The sequence below is a fragment of the Pygocentrus nattereri genome, chromosome 18 (assembly GCF_015220715.1).
Source record: "Pygocentrus nattereri isolate fPygNat1 chromosome 18, fPygNat1.pri, whole genome shotgun sequence".
NCBI classification, from domain to species: domain Eukaryota; kingdom Metazoa; phylum Chordata; class Actinopteri; order Characiformes; family Serrasalmidae; genus Pygocentrus; species Pygocentrus nattereri.
Window position 1 is genome coordinate 32,108,065 of NC_051228.1, and position 16,896 is coordinate 32,124,960.

Here is a 16,896-nt window from a genome sequence, read left to right on the forward strand (position 1 = left end):
TTTCTAAACCAGTTTTCAGGAGAAATGCAGAAAATCCACCAACCAAATACATCCAGGCAATATCCAGCCATCCTGTGTGCAGCGTCCTATGACCACTAATGAAGGACTAGAATATGACTAACACAAACTTGGCAGCAACAGATGAGCCATCTTCTCTGACTCTACATCTACAAGGTGGACCATCAAGGTAGGAGTGTCTAATAGAGTGGACAGTGAGTGTGCACAGTGTTTAAGAACTCCAGCAGCACTGCTGTCTCTGATCCACTCATACCAGCACAACACATTAACATGCCACCAACACAGTGTTAGTGCAGTGCTGAGAATGATCCACCACCCAAATAATACCTGTTTTGTGGTGGTCTTCACCACTGAAGAAAAAGGTAAAAGAGGACAAACAAAGTACACAGAGAAACAGATGGACTAGTCTGTAATTGTAGAACTACAAAGTGCAACTATATAGTGAGTGTAACTGATAAAACACACACACACACACACACAGTGAGAGAGAGTGAGTGAGTGAGTGAGTAAGTGAGTGAGTGAGTGAGTGAGTGAGAGAAATATACATCATTTTAGTCAATTCATGCATTAATCTGCTGGATGAATATATTTTCATATTAAACAATGAGCATGAAAGCCATCTGACTCCTAGAACAATGGGGACAAATTCTGCAGCACAGCCTACTGTTCAATAGCATTTAATGTTTGCCACACAGGATGAGTCACAGGATGAGCCAGCAGGAATAGTGAGAAACATCTCCTGACACCTGCAAGGAGACCAAAGCCAGTTTCCAGGATGTTCTCATTAATTTTAAACCTTTTAAAAATGATGTAGGAAAACTAGGGCCTTTCTGTCATTAACAAATGAAAGCAGACACACAAGCACTGAACAGGGTAAGTCTTCTTGGTTGGTGCAGATTGACTGTGGACTGTGGAGGCCTTTTTAAGAATTAGTCAGTCATTCAGTTGAAAAGAATTTGACATCACAAATCATAAAATTAAAAGCATGGTAAAAACTTAGCAATTCCAGGTAAAAGCCCAGAGTGTGTTGTGTTTGGCCTGAAGACACAGACTGCTGTCTCAGATTTCACTGCAGCACTGCTAATTCACTTACAGACCTTACTGATAGAAATAAGACTCTCCCATAACACGCACACACACACACACACACACACACACACACACACACACACACACACACACACACACACGTATACACACACCCATACACAAAAGGTATATGCTAGGTACGTACGTACGTGTACGTACACACACACACTTGTTGATGGAATAATTTAATCCAGGTCCGATCTACTTACATGACAATAAGGTTTGCTGTGCTCGAGTGCTCCTTCAGCAGTTCGTTCAGTCTGATTTGACGATTACTCTGTAAAATAAACACACAAACATATGCAGGCTAGAACGAAATACTCCTGTCCGGTTTCAAGATGACTCCATCTATTGTTGAATGCAGACAGCCCTAATTTTTTTAATCTTTACCTTTTCTGAAGCAAATACTGGCTTCTACTTACTCCAACTCCCCCAACTACATTCGGTACAATTCAGTTTTGTGTCATTTAATGAGGGCAATTGTAATTCCGCTCATATTTCAAAAGAGCTCTGTCCAGCTGCGGAAGCTGATACGGCTCTCAGATGACAAAACAAACTACAGTTAATGAAACACAGTCTGCTGGCGCCACACTTACTACAATGGAAGTTCATTACCTATTCTCTATAATATGCAGTGTGTCTTTAAAAAGAACCTGGAGGTCTTTGGCTGAGAATCAAAGGAAAAGAAGCTACTGGCATCTGGGTGGTTTGTATGGAGGGGGTGGGCTTGTGCTCACCTTGGCCTTATAGAGCTCAAGCTCATTGTCAGTGATCCTCCAGGGCTCGTCAGACTTCAGCTTTTCTGCTGCCTCCTGATCCATGTCGTCCTCTCGCAGCTTATAGGGCTCAATCATCTTGGCAAATGCTGCCAAACTGAATCAACACACAAATGTTTTATAACACTTTTCTCCATTATTAAACTATTGCTTACAATTTCCTGTCATAAGATATTCCCTACAAACATTGTAACATAATTAAGCCCAGAGGCAAAATAGGAGAATGAGTAAAGAAGAAGAAAAAAATAAAAAAAATAAATTATATATATATATATATATATATATATATATATATATATATATATATATATATATATATATATATATATAAAATCATAATAATGATAATATAATAATAATAATAACGATGATAATATAAAAAAAGCACTATTATATAAAATAATATTTCAAGTACAAGAATGATACTAATGATACTGTTGGGTCATGAAGACATGAAACAACATGGACATTTTTATTAAATTAACTTGTATAGACATTCTTGTCTTGCACACAATGACAGACTTGGCAATAATGCTGCAGGCGTGTGCCGCTGCCCTGGCTAAGCAGCATTGAAAGACCAATTACAATGGCTCACCCAAAGAACAGCTCCAGCCATTCAGCACACTGCCCTTTGTAATCGGAGGTTATGTTTGCAGTAAATTAAAAAGTGTGTATACAGATTGCAATCAAGGTATGGTGTGATCTGTCATTTTTAATATGTGCTTAAAATTAAAAATCCCCACAGCTGCTCTAGATACACATCATCAGAACAGAGGCCGACCAATGGCAAAAAATTAATAATTCATAAAGCACTGCTGCTGCCACTGCAATGTACAGCCATTTGGTGGTTGACTTAGGGGAACCGCACAATTACAGAGATGTTTGTGTGAAATCACAAAATGGCATTACAGCTCACATGAGGGCTAGTAAGATAAAAGGAAAGGGTAACTCTTATCCTACCTCTCAGACTTGGGTTTTGTGTTGATGTCTCCCAGGACGGTGATGTCAGAGAAATCTATCCTGAACTTGCTGAGCAACGTGGCCATTCTGAGGAGAGAGCAAAAGAACAAAGGGGGTTACCCAAAGACCTCTAAAGACATTTTTATATGGAATACATTCAAGACCTGCATTCAAAGCCACTCTGGTGCCTCTGTAAAGCTACAGAAATAGTGTGAGCACCGAAAAAACTAACATGGCAGATACATATGGACTGTTAAAATTATCTGTGGATTTGGGAGATAACAGTCGCAAAGCTGCTCTCTGAATAGTAATTTCCTTAGGACTTGTCTTCAAAGGAAACAACTTCAAAAGAAATGAAAAAAAGCACAGCAACAGCTGGATACAGCAGCAATTTTGAAGCTCTGAGCAAAACTACAGGTTGTTATTTAATGTAAGTCTCAAAGGAACCCTCACGTCTTCAATAGAGTTCTCTAAGCAGGTGTGATTTTTAAAAAATAAATTATTTATTTGACAAATAAACTGTAAATAAATCCACACCGTGACAAAAACAGTCATGCTCAGCAAGACTGGATTTGACTATTACGGGTAAAATGAAATGCCCTACAGTACTTTCTCTTGCAATTGTACCAGTAAGTATTTTAATTATTGTCATCATTCAACTTCTTTGAAAGAATGAATAAAGTCATAACCTCTTTCATTCACATTTGACCATCTTTTTAACAACTTGCAGTAACCTTAAACACACTGAGGCAGTCAAGCATGGTTTTATATACTGTGTGGGGTTCATTGAAACCCAGCGACTTCCACACTACCTCCAGTGTGCTATGAAAGGACTGAGTGCTGGCACACTGCTAAATTTAGCAAACAAAGGAGCAGCAGGCAGCTGCAAAGGACAATGGGAAACATTTGTGTTGGACAATACCGCCACGTGGGTTCAGAGCACTCTCTCTGAAATACACAGAGGATATATGAGAGAGAGAGAGAGAGAGAGAGAGAGAGAGAGAGAGAGAGAGAGAGAGAGAGAGAGAGAGAGAGAGAGAGAGAGAGAGAGAGAGAGAGAGAGAGAGAGAAAGAAAGAAAATATTACAACAATACAGGGACCGCGTGCATAAAGTGTTTTATGTAAAAAGAAGCATGGCATTCTAATAGGCCTCACAGCACAGGCTTCATGCCCGAGGTGTGTGGCCCTGCCCTGACTAAGCAGCATTTCTGAAACCCACAGTGACAAGTCCTAGTTCGTCCTCTCTGCAGTCAATGAGACAGCTTTAAATTTTAAACAGGTGCAGATGAAAATATTTGAAAACAGGTTTTATTATTTTAAAAAAGTCAAGAAACACTAACTGTTTTGTGATGGATGAGTATCAGCTGTAGATTTAGGTTGCATCTAAAAAGGCAACCTCTAACTGGTACATAGCTGAATTCATCTTACATAAGGCATTTTGTACCCACCTGTTAGTTTGACAGAGAAATGTATATCCACTGTTTCTAGACCTAACATTAGGGAGTAGTTGGCTTAGTTAGCAAAAGCTGTGCTTCATTTGCTGCCTCAATCACATACTTAATAATGTATCCCTGGTAACACTACTACCTTCATGCTTTCTTATTTCAGGAGTGGTAAAGTGTAATATACATACTTACTCACACACATTAGGAAAATCATAACATTTTACAGTCTAGTTGAAACATAAAAACAGCATTTCATTGTATTTTTAGTCTGTGTATTTTCTCCGTTGCCCTGTGCTAAAAAAAAATAGAGTACCTGAATAGTGATTTTTAGTAATCGAATATTGGCACATCCAACAGTGAACCGAGTACTCAAGTACCTGCGCACATCCCTAGTAGCCATCATGAAGCCTGAATTTTGCTAACAGTATTGTCACAGTGTCAGAAACATAAGCAAGTCTATTAGACATTACTTAACAATCCAACACTGTTTGAGGCAAAAGTGTGATTAAGGCATGCAGTTTGCAGAGGTGGGAATCTACATGTTACAATACTTGGGCCACGACACAATTTCACTGCGATATTTAAAGAATTTTGTGCTGACATATTGCAATACATTGTGATTTATTCCATTTGAGGAAGGTTACAATTTACAATGTAAATTTTTTAATAAGACAATGCAATTTGGTCATTTAAATAAGATAATACAATATCAGTACTTATATCAAGAGCATTACTAAAATTTTGCATTATAATACTGCATTACATTCTTTTCCCACCCCTAGCAGCCTGCACAACGCTAAACTGATACGCTTACTTGGGTTACTTGTGAATTTTGTACGTTTGCCAGTTGTTACAGATAACAGTTTGTCAGCTATATGGTCAGCGAAGCTGACAAGGAAAAAAAAAGTTATGCCTGATTAATATCTCAGGGCTGATTTATTAAATTCTTCTCTTTTTAACAATCTGCTGAAAAGCTTTCCAAATTGGTCTGTCACAATTATTGTTACACAATTATCACCTAATCGCAATTATGTGAAATCCCAACTAAAATTCTAATGATTTTAGCATGTATGCTAGCAGAATGAGTTTTTTTAGCTTATATTTTCACTCTTATGAACAAAACTAAGCTTTGCTTACGACACATGATTCTATGTAACAAACGTGTGTTCACCCAGTACTGTGGGTGTATGAATTTGACAGTACTGCTAGCGGTAGCTAACAAGAAAACATAGCTAGGAAGCAAGATTGCTAATAAGCCAATGTGGCCAGTTTTCTAGATGCATACAACGGGCATGAAAGGGCAATTAAATTGTAAATTTTTGTATGACCATTATTCATCAGCTAAAATTTTAGAACTGTGACAGCTCTATTTCCAAAGCAAAATAAGTTACTAACGCTCTGCGGTCATGGTCAATCCTGTTGATCTTGCCCCCGATGAAGACTCGGATCTTGCAGTCTTTCCACTTTTTCTTGCTGGCGATTAAATATGGGATGAGCAGAGTCAGGCCTGTCTCAAGCACAAAAAAGCAAAGCTCAAATGCCTGCAAAACACAACAAAAATTATAAAGCTGTTTTTGTTCAACATACATAAAGCTGAGGCTCTTACTGCTAGGAGGAAAAAAAAAAAAAAAAAAAAAAAAAAAAAAAAGGAACAGCCCCAATGGCTGAGAGTGCAGCTATGTTTCCATCCACACCACTGCTTGTGTAAATTGTTTTAATACTCCAAAAGGTTTGTGGATGTAGTTCATGGAAATGGAAATGCATTGTAATGTTGTCCAAAGTGTTAAATAATGTTTGCCGATAACAGAAATACTGCGAAAATGTACACTGGAGACTCTTTTTTGTGGTGGGCAGGGGGTGTGGTGGTGGGGGAGGGGATAATGTATTTCCATAAATCATCCATTAACTTTAATGTGACTAGTTTCCCCTCACATGTCTCTAACACCAAAAACAAACAGCATGGCAGTGACAAATGGACTGAAGACAAGAAATAACATTCAAAAGTCTTTTAAAATTCAGTTTGAAGGAATAAGAACTGCAAACATTTCACACCTTTTCATATTATCCCTAATAATTTGCACAGAAAGTCGAGGGAAATGCAGCTAATGTTAAACTGCTTGATGGAAGAAACATTTAGGAAGTCGCAACATACCGCCATCATCAAACAACCACCAGACATCCACTGTGCCTTTGCCTTGCTTCTTCTGAAATTGCTGACTGGCCTCCAACAGCTTCTGATCGGCTACATTCAGTGGCATAGTTGGACTGCTTTTATCTAAGAACACACACACAGCCGCACACACATACTTTAGGAAAGCACTTCAGTAAGGAAAGATGGCACACAAAGCTACTTTGCCATATTTAAGTCTGACTGCAGGGTGGTGCATATCAAACAGCACAGAGAAAAATTCAAAAGGTTTTATCTTGAGGTTTTAGTTTTATCCAGAGTCAAAGACAATGAGATCCCTGAAAAGCCCTTTGAATGTAAGCCAAGAAAAAAAGAGGAAGATACACCCCACCAAATTAATGCATATAGTTCTATTTAGCAACCATTACAATTGGCAACATATCACATTAGATACAATACTACTGCAGAGCATTCTATCCACTAGACGCAGCAGAAGGAGGAGTCCAGGAGAAAAACAGAAGAAAGAAAGGCACATCATCAGAGCACACAAACACCCATACACACCCACACACAACTAGAGTGAAGAAGACAGATTCTCAAGTCATGATGAAGCACACAGTACCACACAGGTAGGCTTGAGGCCACAGGAAGCCATGGGGAGAGGTTTAGAAGGAAGCCAGCAGAAAAAAAAAAAAACACATGAAAACTGAAGAAAGAGAATAGTTATTTTTAGATGACAGTTCAGTGTAGAGGGAATACAGAGAGAGAGAGAGAGAGAGAGAGAGAGAGAGAGAGAGAGAGAGAGAGAGAGAGAGAGAGAGAGAGAGAGAGAGAGAGAGAGAGAGAGAGAGAGAGAGAGAGAGAGAGAGAGAGAGAGAGAGAGAGAGAGAGAGACACACAAGATGGACTGCCTGCCTTTTTTCAACAGGGGTTGTGTAGGTGCTTTGCCGTCATCCTCATCATCTAGATGAAATTCAGAAAGGAAAGGGGAGAAAACAGAGGAAGGTTAATGCTCGCTGCTGTTGTGATGGGAAACACATGCGTCAACAGTGAGGTACAATGAGAAGTCTGTTCTGTTAACATTGAATTAGAAATGGCTCCAAATGAAACAAACTGTTCTCTGTGGGGGGGGGAAAACACACATGCTTAATACCAATCGCATCAAGTCTCTTAGGGAAACATGATCCTTTAGTTCAAAACAACATACACTACTCAAAAAAACATACGCATACAACCAGAAAGTGAGCAGTCCCAACAGACAGATGGACAAAATCACACCATAAGAAAATACACATGGCCTCCTCTTCCATAACCCCCTAGGATAAAGGAAGGCATATTTGGGAGTCCATCTGACAGACATCACTCAAATTCCTTTACCATAATTCAGAGTCAAATAGCTCTTTTAATATGATGGCACCTTTTTTTATTTTTTTTATTTTTTTTTTAGATATCTTCTTTATGCTCTTCTTTATATCCAACATATAAATATGCTCCTAACCAGGGCTTGGGGCACAGGGGCCAGTCCATATTTAGAGGCTCACCCCAACTGGTCCCATAGCTGTTCATAATCAGAAATCTTGAACTCGCCCTGCCCTGGAGCAGGTTAGGTGTGCAATTTGTTAGTATCTGTGCAATGTCCAATCAGACAAAGTTTCTGAGGGAATTCTTTAAAATGGTTACTTGGAAGCTTGTGAGAACTGGCTTTTTTTCTCTCTCCACACACAGGGTCATTATGTGTAGTCTCAGACGCTCCATTTCCAGATGTTCTGTGCAGCTTCCGAGGCTATATGACCATTAAAACTTTGGCACACAAACCTGGCCACAACTAGCGTGACTGGCTATCTTCATGTGTGTTTGCACTTCTGTGAAGCACATTTACATTGCATGTAAATTGCATGGACAATGGACCAAAAAAGTGGCACAAAGTTACTTAGACAAAAAGTCTGGTTCCACTGACTTACATTAAAAGTAAAATATGTTTTTTCCTTTTTTTGTAAAGTTAATATCTTGGGCCTCTTTTTAACAAGGTAGGTGCTTCTTGTCCACACTTTGTGGTGAAAAGCACCAGCCTCTCTGCAGACAGTCTTGCAAGACTGCCCCCTGTGCAACTCCATGTAGTTGTGGAAGAATATTCTCTCAGCTTACTGGACACCAAGTATTGTCAAGTGTCATGTAAACACTCTGGTTCTGCCCTGTTCCCAGCGTAACTGTTTCCCGTTTGTGGGAATAACGTCCCTGTTTATTTGTCACACAGCTGTGGGGGTAGACATCTTGGGAACTCTTCATAAGCACAAGCAAGGACATCTGGTGTGTGTGTGTATCGAACGTGAAGTGTGGTACTGATTGGAGCATAAGGTCCCAGTGGGATGATCAAGATCACAGGAGCATGTCACAACAGTTCCTGTGTGAGCACTTAAAGATCTACTAAAAAGTAGCATTCATAGAATTCAAGAAAGAACTGACACGAAAAAAGGAGATGAAATCCACGCAACAGACAGCTTTTCCTTTCTTTTCTTTTCCATATGAGCCTTTTAAGAGTGTAGGGAATTCTTAGAGTGCAAGTTTTAGTCTTGTATTAAAAAACTTCAATATAATGGTCAATGGACAACAAAACGTCAACAACAAACTAAACTTCATTAAAACTAAGAAAATGCTCACCTTTTTGGACAGCTGGACTGTTCTGAACACTTGTTGCTTTGGATGAAAGCTTGGATGAGTCACCGTCCGAGTCTTTGCTCATGTCAATAGACACCACAACATCCTTCATGGCTGAAGTATCATCTTTGGAGACACAAAAATGATGAAGTTATGTGCCAGGTTTTGTGTTCATTCCTGTGCAAAACCATGAGATCAAGACAAGTTCAAATGGAATTTAGCATAAGTAGAGTTTCCTGTTTAGGGAAATCAGCTCCATTACAAGGACAATTTATTTTGCCTAAACATAGAAGTCCTGTTGCTTTAAAGTCAAACCCTTAATTTCTTAATTCCTACTTCAGGCCAGAATGGCACACTTAGTTTACAAACTGTTAGTTTTTGAGCACAAGGTGTGCCCTGTGCTTTAAGAGCACACTCAACGGACAATTTACGGATTAGCTTTCATAAAAATAGACAAGCAAATAACATGTTTATAGTGCTGAGAAGGTACAGCAAACAGTGATCCTTCAGCTGGAAAGAGTCATTCATTTTTAGAGCAGGCAACTGCAGGTTTCACAAGGTAAACATCTAACTGGCAACAATGGCAGCAATATTAAAACACATGGTAGGTCCTGCACTGTACCTTGGCCTTGAATGTGGGAAATATCAAGCCCTTCTCGCAGTCTGAGAATGACAACGCCATACTGGAAGTCAAAGGCATCACTAAAACATACAAATAAACACAAATAAACAAATGTTTGATGTCAGACATCCTCCCGTGAGACTAACGGATTGATCTGTGACACGTTTACATTAAAACGGTGCTTTTCCTCCAGGTCCAAACGATTACTGTAAATACTTAGGCTAAAACACACAAACAAACAAGCTCAAGCACATGTTACAGTGATGGAGGGGACAGAATGTGCACATGGCTCAAAGAGGGGCCTACAGCATTGTAAACACATTCACGAAAGAGAACTAATTTTTACGTAATGGTGTACAAGAAATACTGCTAGGTACTATGCATTCCTTAAGCAGTATGGTACTCATTTGCAAGTTAATTAATTATTAAAGCACAAGGCTCATTATTAGATGAGCAAGTAGAGCAAATAGATCTCTCTCTGATATGTATCATACAACAATGACCATTATGTATGATTGTGACTATTATCCGGTCATCATTATCTAGACTATTATAAAAATGCTGCCGGTGCAGACGTGTTCAACCAGTACGAACAAAGTGGCAGCAAATCAACAATGAAAATGTTGACCATGTGGAAATTTTTTTTTTATGAGGTATATTAGCGATTTGTAATCATTTCTCAGGTATGCAACACCCATGAACTTGTCCACCACCGGTTTGGAAACATTTGAAAATGCACAGCATGCAGAACACTGTTACAAAAGAATCAAAAAGGTTTTCAACCCAGCATGCCCTGAAGTTTGTTTTCAGCCAAAGAATGTCATGGCTATGCATCACTGTTACATTTTATTCCTATTTGCCTTTGAAACTGTTGGCGTTTGAAATGCTAAGGAAGTACCCTTACTCACTGTATCATATTCATGTAGATTTCTGTATCCTTCATATCACCGTTGCTCCAGTCATTTTTGAAGCCAAGAACTAGTGTGTTTGGCTTCAGTCTTCCAAGGCCAGAAGCCTAACAGACAGAAAGTCATGTTAGCCTGGAGCCTGCACACAATGGTGCCTAAACAGATATGCTTACCCAAATCACAGTTATCAAAATATACTTTATAAATTAATTAATTTCACCCAAAAACATGAAGTACTGAAAATAAAACACACCCACCTGCAGAAGGTACTGGGTGCCCTGGCGGAGGTCCTCGGCGACCACAGGTGTGTAAAAAGCTTTGGAGTTGTTGTTGAGAAGCCAGCGCTGGTAGCGTACCAAATCACTGTTTAGCTCCTTAAAGTTTGGCCTACGAGAGCTCTGATGACAAGAACAGGAAAAAGTTTGTTAAGAAGACAGAGCGATGTTCTCTGCAGCTGAACAATCCATGCACAACAAGTGTTTTAGAATTATTCACCAAAGCATAAATAGGAATCATTCATATCCACAAAAGTGCATTTATGATGTCTGATCATTGTGTCTTGATCGCCAATATTAAAGGTCTGGGAAAGAGAACCACTGCATGCCAGGAAAATGGTCAGTTTCTCCAGTTTTTGGTTTAGTAATGGAATATGCGGTGAAAGCCAATGTAAGGTTACTGTGCTCCTTCAGGTCCAGTTGTGGGGACTTAATGGAACTTGGATCCAGACAATGTGCTTTTGATTACTGTGGTGTGGCCTGGCAGGGGAGCCGCTGTAAAGTGCTTTTCACATTAAAAACTATTACATCTCCAAAACTGGCATAATGGACTGGAAACTTTTGCTATTGCTCCAGGTAGGGCTACTTCAATGTGTAAATAATCTAGAAAACAAGAAGCTACTGTGCTAAACAGTTCAAATTTACATACAGTGCCTTGCAAAAGTATTTGCCCCCCTTGAACTTTTCAACCTTTTGCCACATTTCAGGCTTCAAACAAAGATATGAAATTGTAATTTTTTGTGAAGAATCAACAAGTGGGACACAATCGTGAAGTAGAACTTATTTATAGAATTTATTGGATATTTTAAACTGAATTTGAATATTTAAAAAAACTGATAATTGGGGCGTGCAATATTATTCGGCCCCCTTGCGTTAATACTTTGTAGCGCCACCTTTTGCTGCGATTACAGCTGCAAGTCGCTTGGGGTATGTCTATCAGTTTTGCACATCGAGAGACTGAGATTTTTGCCCATTCTTCCTTGCAAAACAGCTCAAGCTCAGTGAAGTTGGATGGAGAACGTTTGTGAACAGCAGTTTTCAGCTCTTTCCACAGATTCTCGATTGGATTCAGGTCTGGACTTTGACTTGGCCATTCTAACACCTGGATACGTTTATTTGTGAACCATTCCAATTGTAGATTTTGCTTTATGTATTGGATCATTGTCTTGTTGGAAGATAAATCTCCGTCCCAGTCTCAGGTCTTTTGCAGACTCCAACAGGTTTTCTTCCAGAATGGTCCTGTATTTGGCTCCATCCATCTTCCCATCAATTATAACCATCTTCCCTGTCCCTGCTGAAGAAAAGCAGGCCCAAACCATGATGCTGCCACCACCATGTTTGACAGTGGGGATGGTGTGTTCAGGGTGATGAGCTGTATTGCTTTTACGCCAAACATAACATTTTGCATTGTGGCCAAAAAGTTCGATTTTGGTTTCATCTGACCAGAGCACCTTCTTCCACGTTTGGTGTGTCTCCCAGGTGGCTTGTGGCAAACTTTAAACGAGACTTTTTATGGATATCTTTGAGAAATGGCTTTCTTCTTGCCACTCTTCCATAAAGGCCAGATTTGTGCAGTGTACGACTGATTGTTGTCCTATGGACATAGACTCCCATCTTGGCTGTAGATCTCTGCAGTTCATCCAGAGTGATCATGGGCCTCTTGGCTGCATCTCTGAGCAGTCTTCTCCTTGTTTGAGATGAAGGTTTAGAGGGACGGCCGGGTCTTGGTAGATTTGCAGTGATCTGATACTCCTTCCATTTCAATATGATCGCTTGCACAGTGCTCCTTGAGATGTTTAAAGCTTGGGAAATCTTTTGGTATCCAAATCCGGCTTTAAACTTCTCCACAACAGTATCTCGGACCTGCCTTTTGTGTTCCTTGGTCTTGGTCAGTGCTTGAGTGGCTTCTTGCATGTACAGCCTGTTTCAAATCCCACAGCATTTCAATCTGTGCAGTCGCAATGTATTGGTAAATGCATGCAATTTAACATATACAGTGGCAAGAGCTATTTGCAGATACTGTGATGAAGTTGTGGGGTTCTTTTAGTCTGCTCTTGGGTTAAATTTGCTGAAGAAGCCTGACCTGGACATTTTGGCAGTGGTTTTAAATCTTTTTCACTTGAACATGATCTTCTAGACAGTGGAAGGATCGATTTTTTTAATATTTTGGAAACGTATCACAAACCCGTTCCCAGACTCAGCACCCACAATCTTCGTTTTCAAGGTCCCAGAGAGCTCTTCTGAACTAGGTATGATGACACCCAAACTCCAATAACAAAAAAGCAAACCTGACCATATACCTGAAGTGTAAAGAAAACAGGTTTCTCCAAGATAGGAACACTGTTAGATACTATCATTAGCACCTAATCTGGTGGACCTGAGTTTCAGTTTGACGCAAAGGTGCTCACTTTTTCCACACAAGAAAATTGCATTTCTGTTTATTTAAATTATATTAAGGATGACATAAATGTTACGTTTAGGTGTCAATTGTAAAATGATGTCTCCTTTTTCTATCAACATTGTTTAAATGAAGACCGGATAAATGAAAGACCAAATGTTTTTTTCAGATTTCTCAATCACCCCTGTCTGGAAGAGTGAAGGCAAGTACATACTTCTTATGAGACATGGGAACCCAGTCATTTTAACCAGAAAGTGAACACTATGCAGTAACTCTAAATAAAGATTCAATTGGGCAACGCCACTGCAAACTGACAGGAGGGAGAAACTAAGCTAGGTTTCCTGATCAAAAAGTAGGTCTAGCTGTGCTCTCTTGGACTCCCAAGCTCAGAGTTAGAACTCCAGGAGGCCATAGATGGCTGTGGCAACATCGGGAACCAAACTAAAGTCCCTGAGATGGACAACTACTCAGCCAGCTGCACCATCTGGGGGCCCTAAAATAAATCTTTAAAGTGGCAGCTGAAATAACAATCTTGGTAGTTCAGACAAGTGTGATGTACTGAATAGATTTGGTGTCAGTGGAGTGTGGTCAAGAACTCACAATGCGCACATGGCCACAGACCATCAGGCCAACATTCTTAGTAAAGGCATGGACAAGATTGAGGAGAGCCGGGCGAGAGTTAGGTGCCCCCGTCATCACCAAACACTGCGGCCTGTAAAAAAGCAAAGAGGTGACTTGATCCTGAGTGTGTAAGAGGTCATTAGGAGATTTCATTCTACGCTGTACAATCAAGTGGAAAATGTGGAAAACAGTGGAAATACCAGTGCTGCAGATATTAGAAGTTTTAAATACAGACATTTAGAGGATTTGTTTCATGCTTTGTTGTGCCTCACGGTTGTGCATAATGTCTGTTTGACAACATCAGAGTAAATAGAATGCAAAAACAAAAAAGGACTAAGTGGATTGTGCTTTCTTTAGTCAATATCTGATCCAAGAAAATAGGCCAGGATCAGACATCCCCAAGATTAATACAGCTAAATCATAAGAATAAATCCATTTTAAGCCTTTATGAGACTTTTAAGGATCCACAGGCACCCTGTAAAATAATGTGAACACAAAGGTTAAAACTACATGTATTGCAACTAATAACCTCCATAGACAGTCCTATCTTCAAATGAGTTGGATAGATCATCTCTCTGGTCAGGAATAGAACACGAGAAGTTCAGATTAAGGTACTTCAAAGCAAATATGCTAAGAAAAAGGGATTAGAGCGAGGCAATGGTAGTAACTCGTTTGATTATCAAGGTATTAATCAGACACTCCCTAATCCCCCATGGGCTATTTGCCATGGGAAATCTAAGAGGCCACATTCTGGTTACAGTTTCCTCCATTTCAGCTCCTACAGTTCCTGCAAGTTGCATATTTGCCTGGTGTTAATGAGACTAAAATAATCAAATATAATGTGCTTTTACACTTTCTTTTTTTTTTTTTTAAATAGGCTCTTATACCTTATTATACCTATACATACATACAAACACACATATACATACATACATACATACATACACACATACTATATGGACAGAAGTACTGGAACACCTACAGGAGCTTTTATGACATCCTACTCTAAATCCACAGGCATTACTATGGAGTTGGTCCCCTCTTTGCAGCTATAACAGCATCCATAACACTTCTGGGAAGCTTTCCACAAGTTTTTGAAGCCAGTCTGTGAAACTTTTTGCATTCACCCAGAAGAGCATTTGTGAGGTCAGACACTGATGTTGGACAAGAGGGCCTGGCTCACAATTTCTGTTCTAGTTCAAGGTGCCCAGTGGGGTTGAGGTCAGGACTCTGTATGGGCCAGTCAAGCTCTTCCACACCAAACTTACCCAGCTATGTTTTATGGCCCTTGCTTTGTGCACAGGGGCTCAGGCATACTGGAACAGAAAAGGGCCCCAAACTGTTCCCACAAAGTCAGAAGCATCAAATTGTCCAAAATGTCTTGTTCCACTGAAACTTTAAGATTTCCCTTCACTTGAAATATGGGGCCTAGGCCAACCCCTGAAAAACAACCCAATAGCACTATCCCTCCTCTACCAAACTTGGCACTCATCCATCAGACTGCCAGATGAGATTCGTCACTCCACAGAATACAGCTCCACTGCACCAGCGGCAGCATGCTTTACACCACTCTATTCAACGCTTGGCATTATGCTTGATGATGTAAGGCTCGCCTGCAGCTGTTCAGCCATGGAAACCCATGTCAAAGTTCCTGGCGCACAGTTTCTGTGCTGATGTTAATGGCCAGAGGAAATTTTGAACTTTGCAGTTATAGATATAGCAGGGTGTTGGTGACTTATGCACTATATACCCCAGCACTTTGTAACTGTATATGGTCTGCCACTTTGTGGCCGAGTTGCTGTGGTCTCTAAACACTTCCAGTTTTCAATAATACCACCTCACAGTTGATTGTAGAATCTTGGATGGAAGGAATTTTGCACAGTGACTTGATGCAATGGTGGCATACTATTACAGTACCATGCTTGAATTCAGTGAGCTCTAATTAACAGAATGACCCATTCACTCACAAATGTTTTTAAAGGCAGACTGCATACCTAGGTGCTTGATTTTATTATTTTAATATAATGTTGGTCCACCCTTTGCAGCTATAACAGCTCCAACTCATCTGGGAAGCCTTTCCACATGGTTTAGGAGTGTGTTCACAAGAATTTTTAGCCATTCTTCCAGAAGCACATTTGTGAGGTCAGACACCAATGTTGAACGAGAAGACCAGGCTCACAGTCTCCACTCTAATTTATCCCAAAGGTGTACTATCGGGTTGAGGTCAGGACTCTGTGCAGGCCAGTCAAGTTGTTCCACACCAAACTCGTTCATACATGTCTTTATGGACTTTACTTTGTGCACTGATGTGCAGTCATGTTGGAACAGAAAGAGGCCATCCCCAAACTGTTCCCACAAAGTTGGGAGCATAAAATTGTCCAAAATCTTTTCAAAATTCTTGGTCTGGTGAAGCATTAAGAGTTCCTTTTACTGAAACTACGGGGCCAAGACCAACTCCTGAAAATCAACCCCACACCATAAACCCCCCTCCACCAAACTTTACACTTGGCACAATGCAGTCAGACAATTACCTCTGTCCTGGCAACCACCAAACCCAGAGTCATCCATCGGACTGTGGACCGTGGAGCGTGATTCGTCACTCCAGAGAACACATTTCCACTGCTCTGAATCCAGTGGCTGCACTTTACACCACTGCATTCAACGCTTTGGATGCAGCTGCTCGGCCTTGGAAACGTATTCCATGAAGCTCTCTATACTGTTCTTGAGCTAATCTGAAGGCCACATGAAGTTTGGAGGTCTGTAGCGAATGACTTTGCAGAAGGTTTGCGATCTCTGCGAACTTTGCGCCTCAGCATCCGCTGACCCCTCTGTCATTTTACACGGCCTGTCACTTCGTGACAGAGTTACTATCATTCCCAATCGCTTCCACTTTGTTATAATACCACTGACGGTTGACTGTGGAATATTTAGTAGCGAGGAAATATATTGGGCTTGGGCTTTGTCTACAAATCAGTCTGTTAGACTATCTATCTATCTCCA

The 16,896-nt window shown here is 40.2% G+C and overlaps 1 protein-coding gene across 3 annotated transcripts in view; it reads right to left on the reverse strand.

Moving 5' to 3' along the window:
• The window catches only part of slc12a2 (solute carrier family 12 member 2), a 54,745-nt gene that overhangs the window by 4,342 nt on the left and 33,507 nt on the right, over positions 1-16,896 (reverse strand). For 2 of the 3 annotated variants that reach the window (XM_017691318.2, XM_037547267.1), the window contains 11 exons: positions 13,876-13,987; positions 10,860-11,000; positions 10,603-10,709; positions 9,695-9,774; positions 9,076-9,198; positions 7,333-7,380; positions 6,442-6,564; positions 5,685-5,796; positions 2,844-2,930; positions 1,845-1,980; positions 1,317-1,384 (listed from right to left, as the gene is read on the reverse strand). In XM_017691318.2, coding sequence (XP_017546807.2) covers positions 1,317-1,384; positions 1,845-1,980; positions 2,844-2,930; positions 5,685-5,796; positions 6,442-6,564; positions 7,333-7,380; positions 9,076-9,198; positions 9,695-9,774; positions 10,603-10,709; positions 10,860-11,000; positions 13,876-13,987 — 1,137 coding nt within the window. The remainder of the gene's footprint in view (positions 1-1,316; positions 1,385-1,844; positions 1,981-2,843; positions 2,931-5,684; positions 5,797-6,441; positions 6,565-7,332; positions 7,381-9,075; positions 9,199-9,694; positions 9,775-10,602; positions 10,710-10,859; positions 11,001-13,875; positions 13,988-16,896) is intronic. The other variant, XM_017691319.2, reaches the window with a different exon arrangement.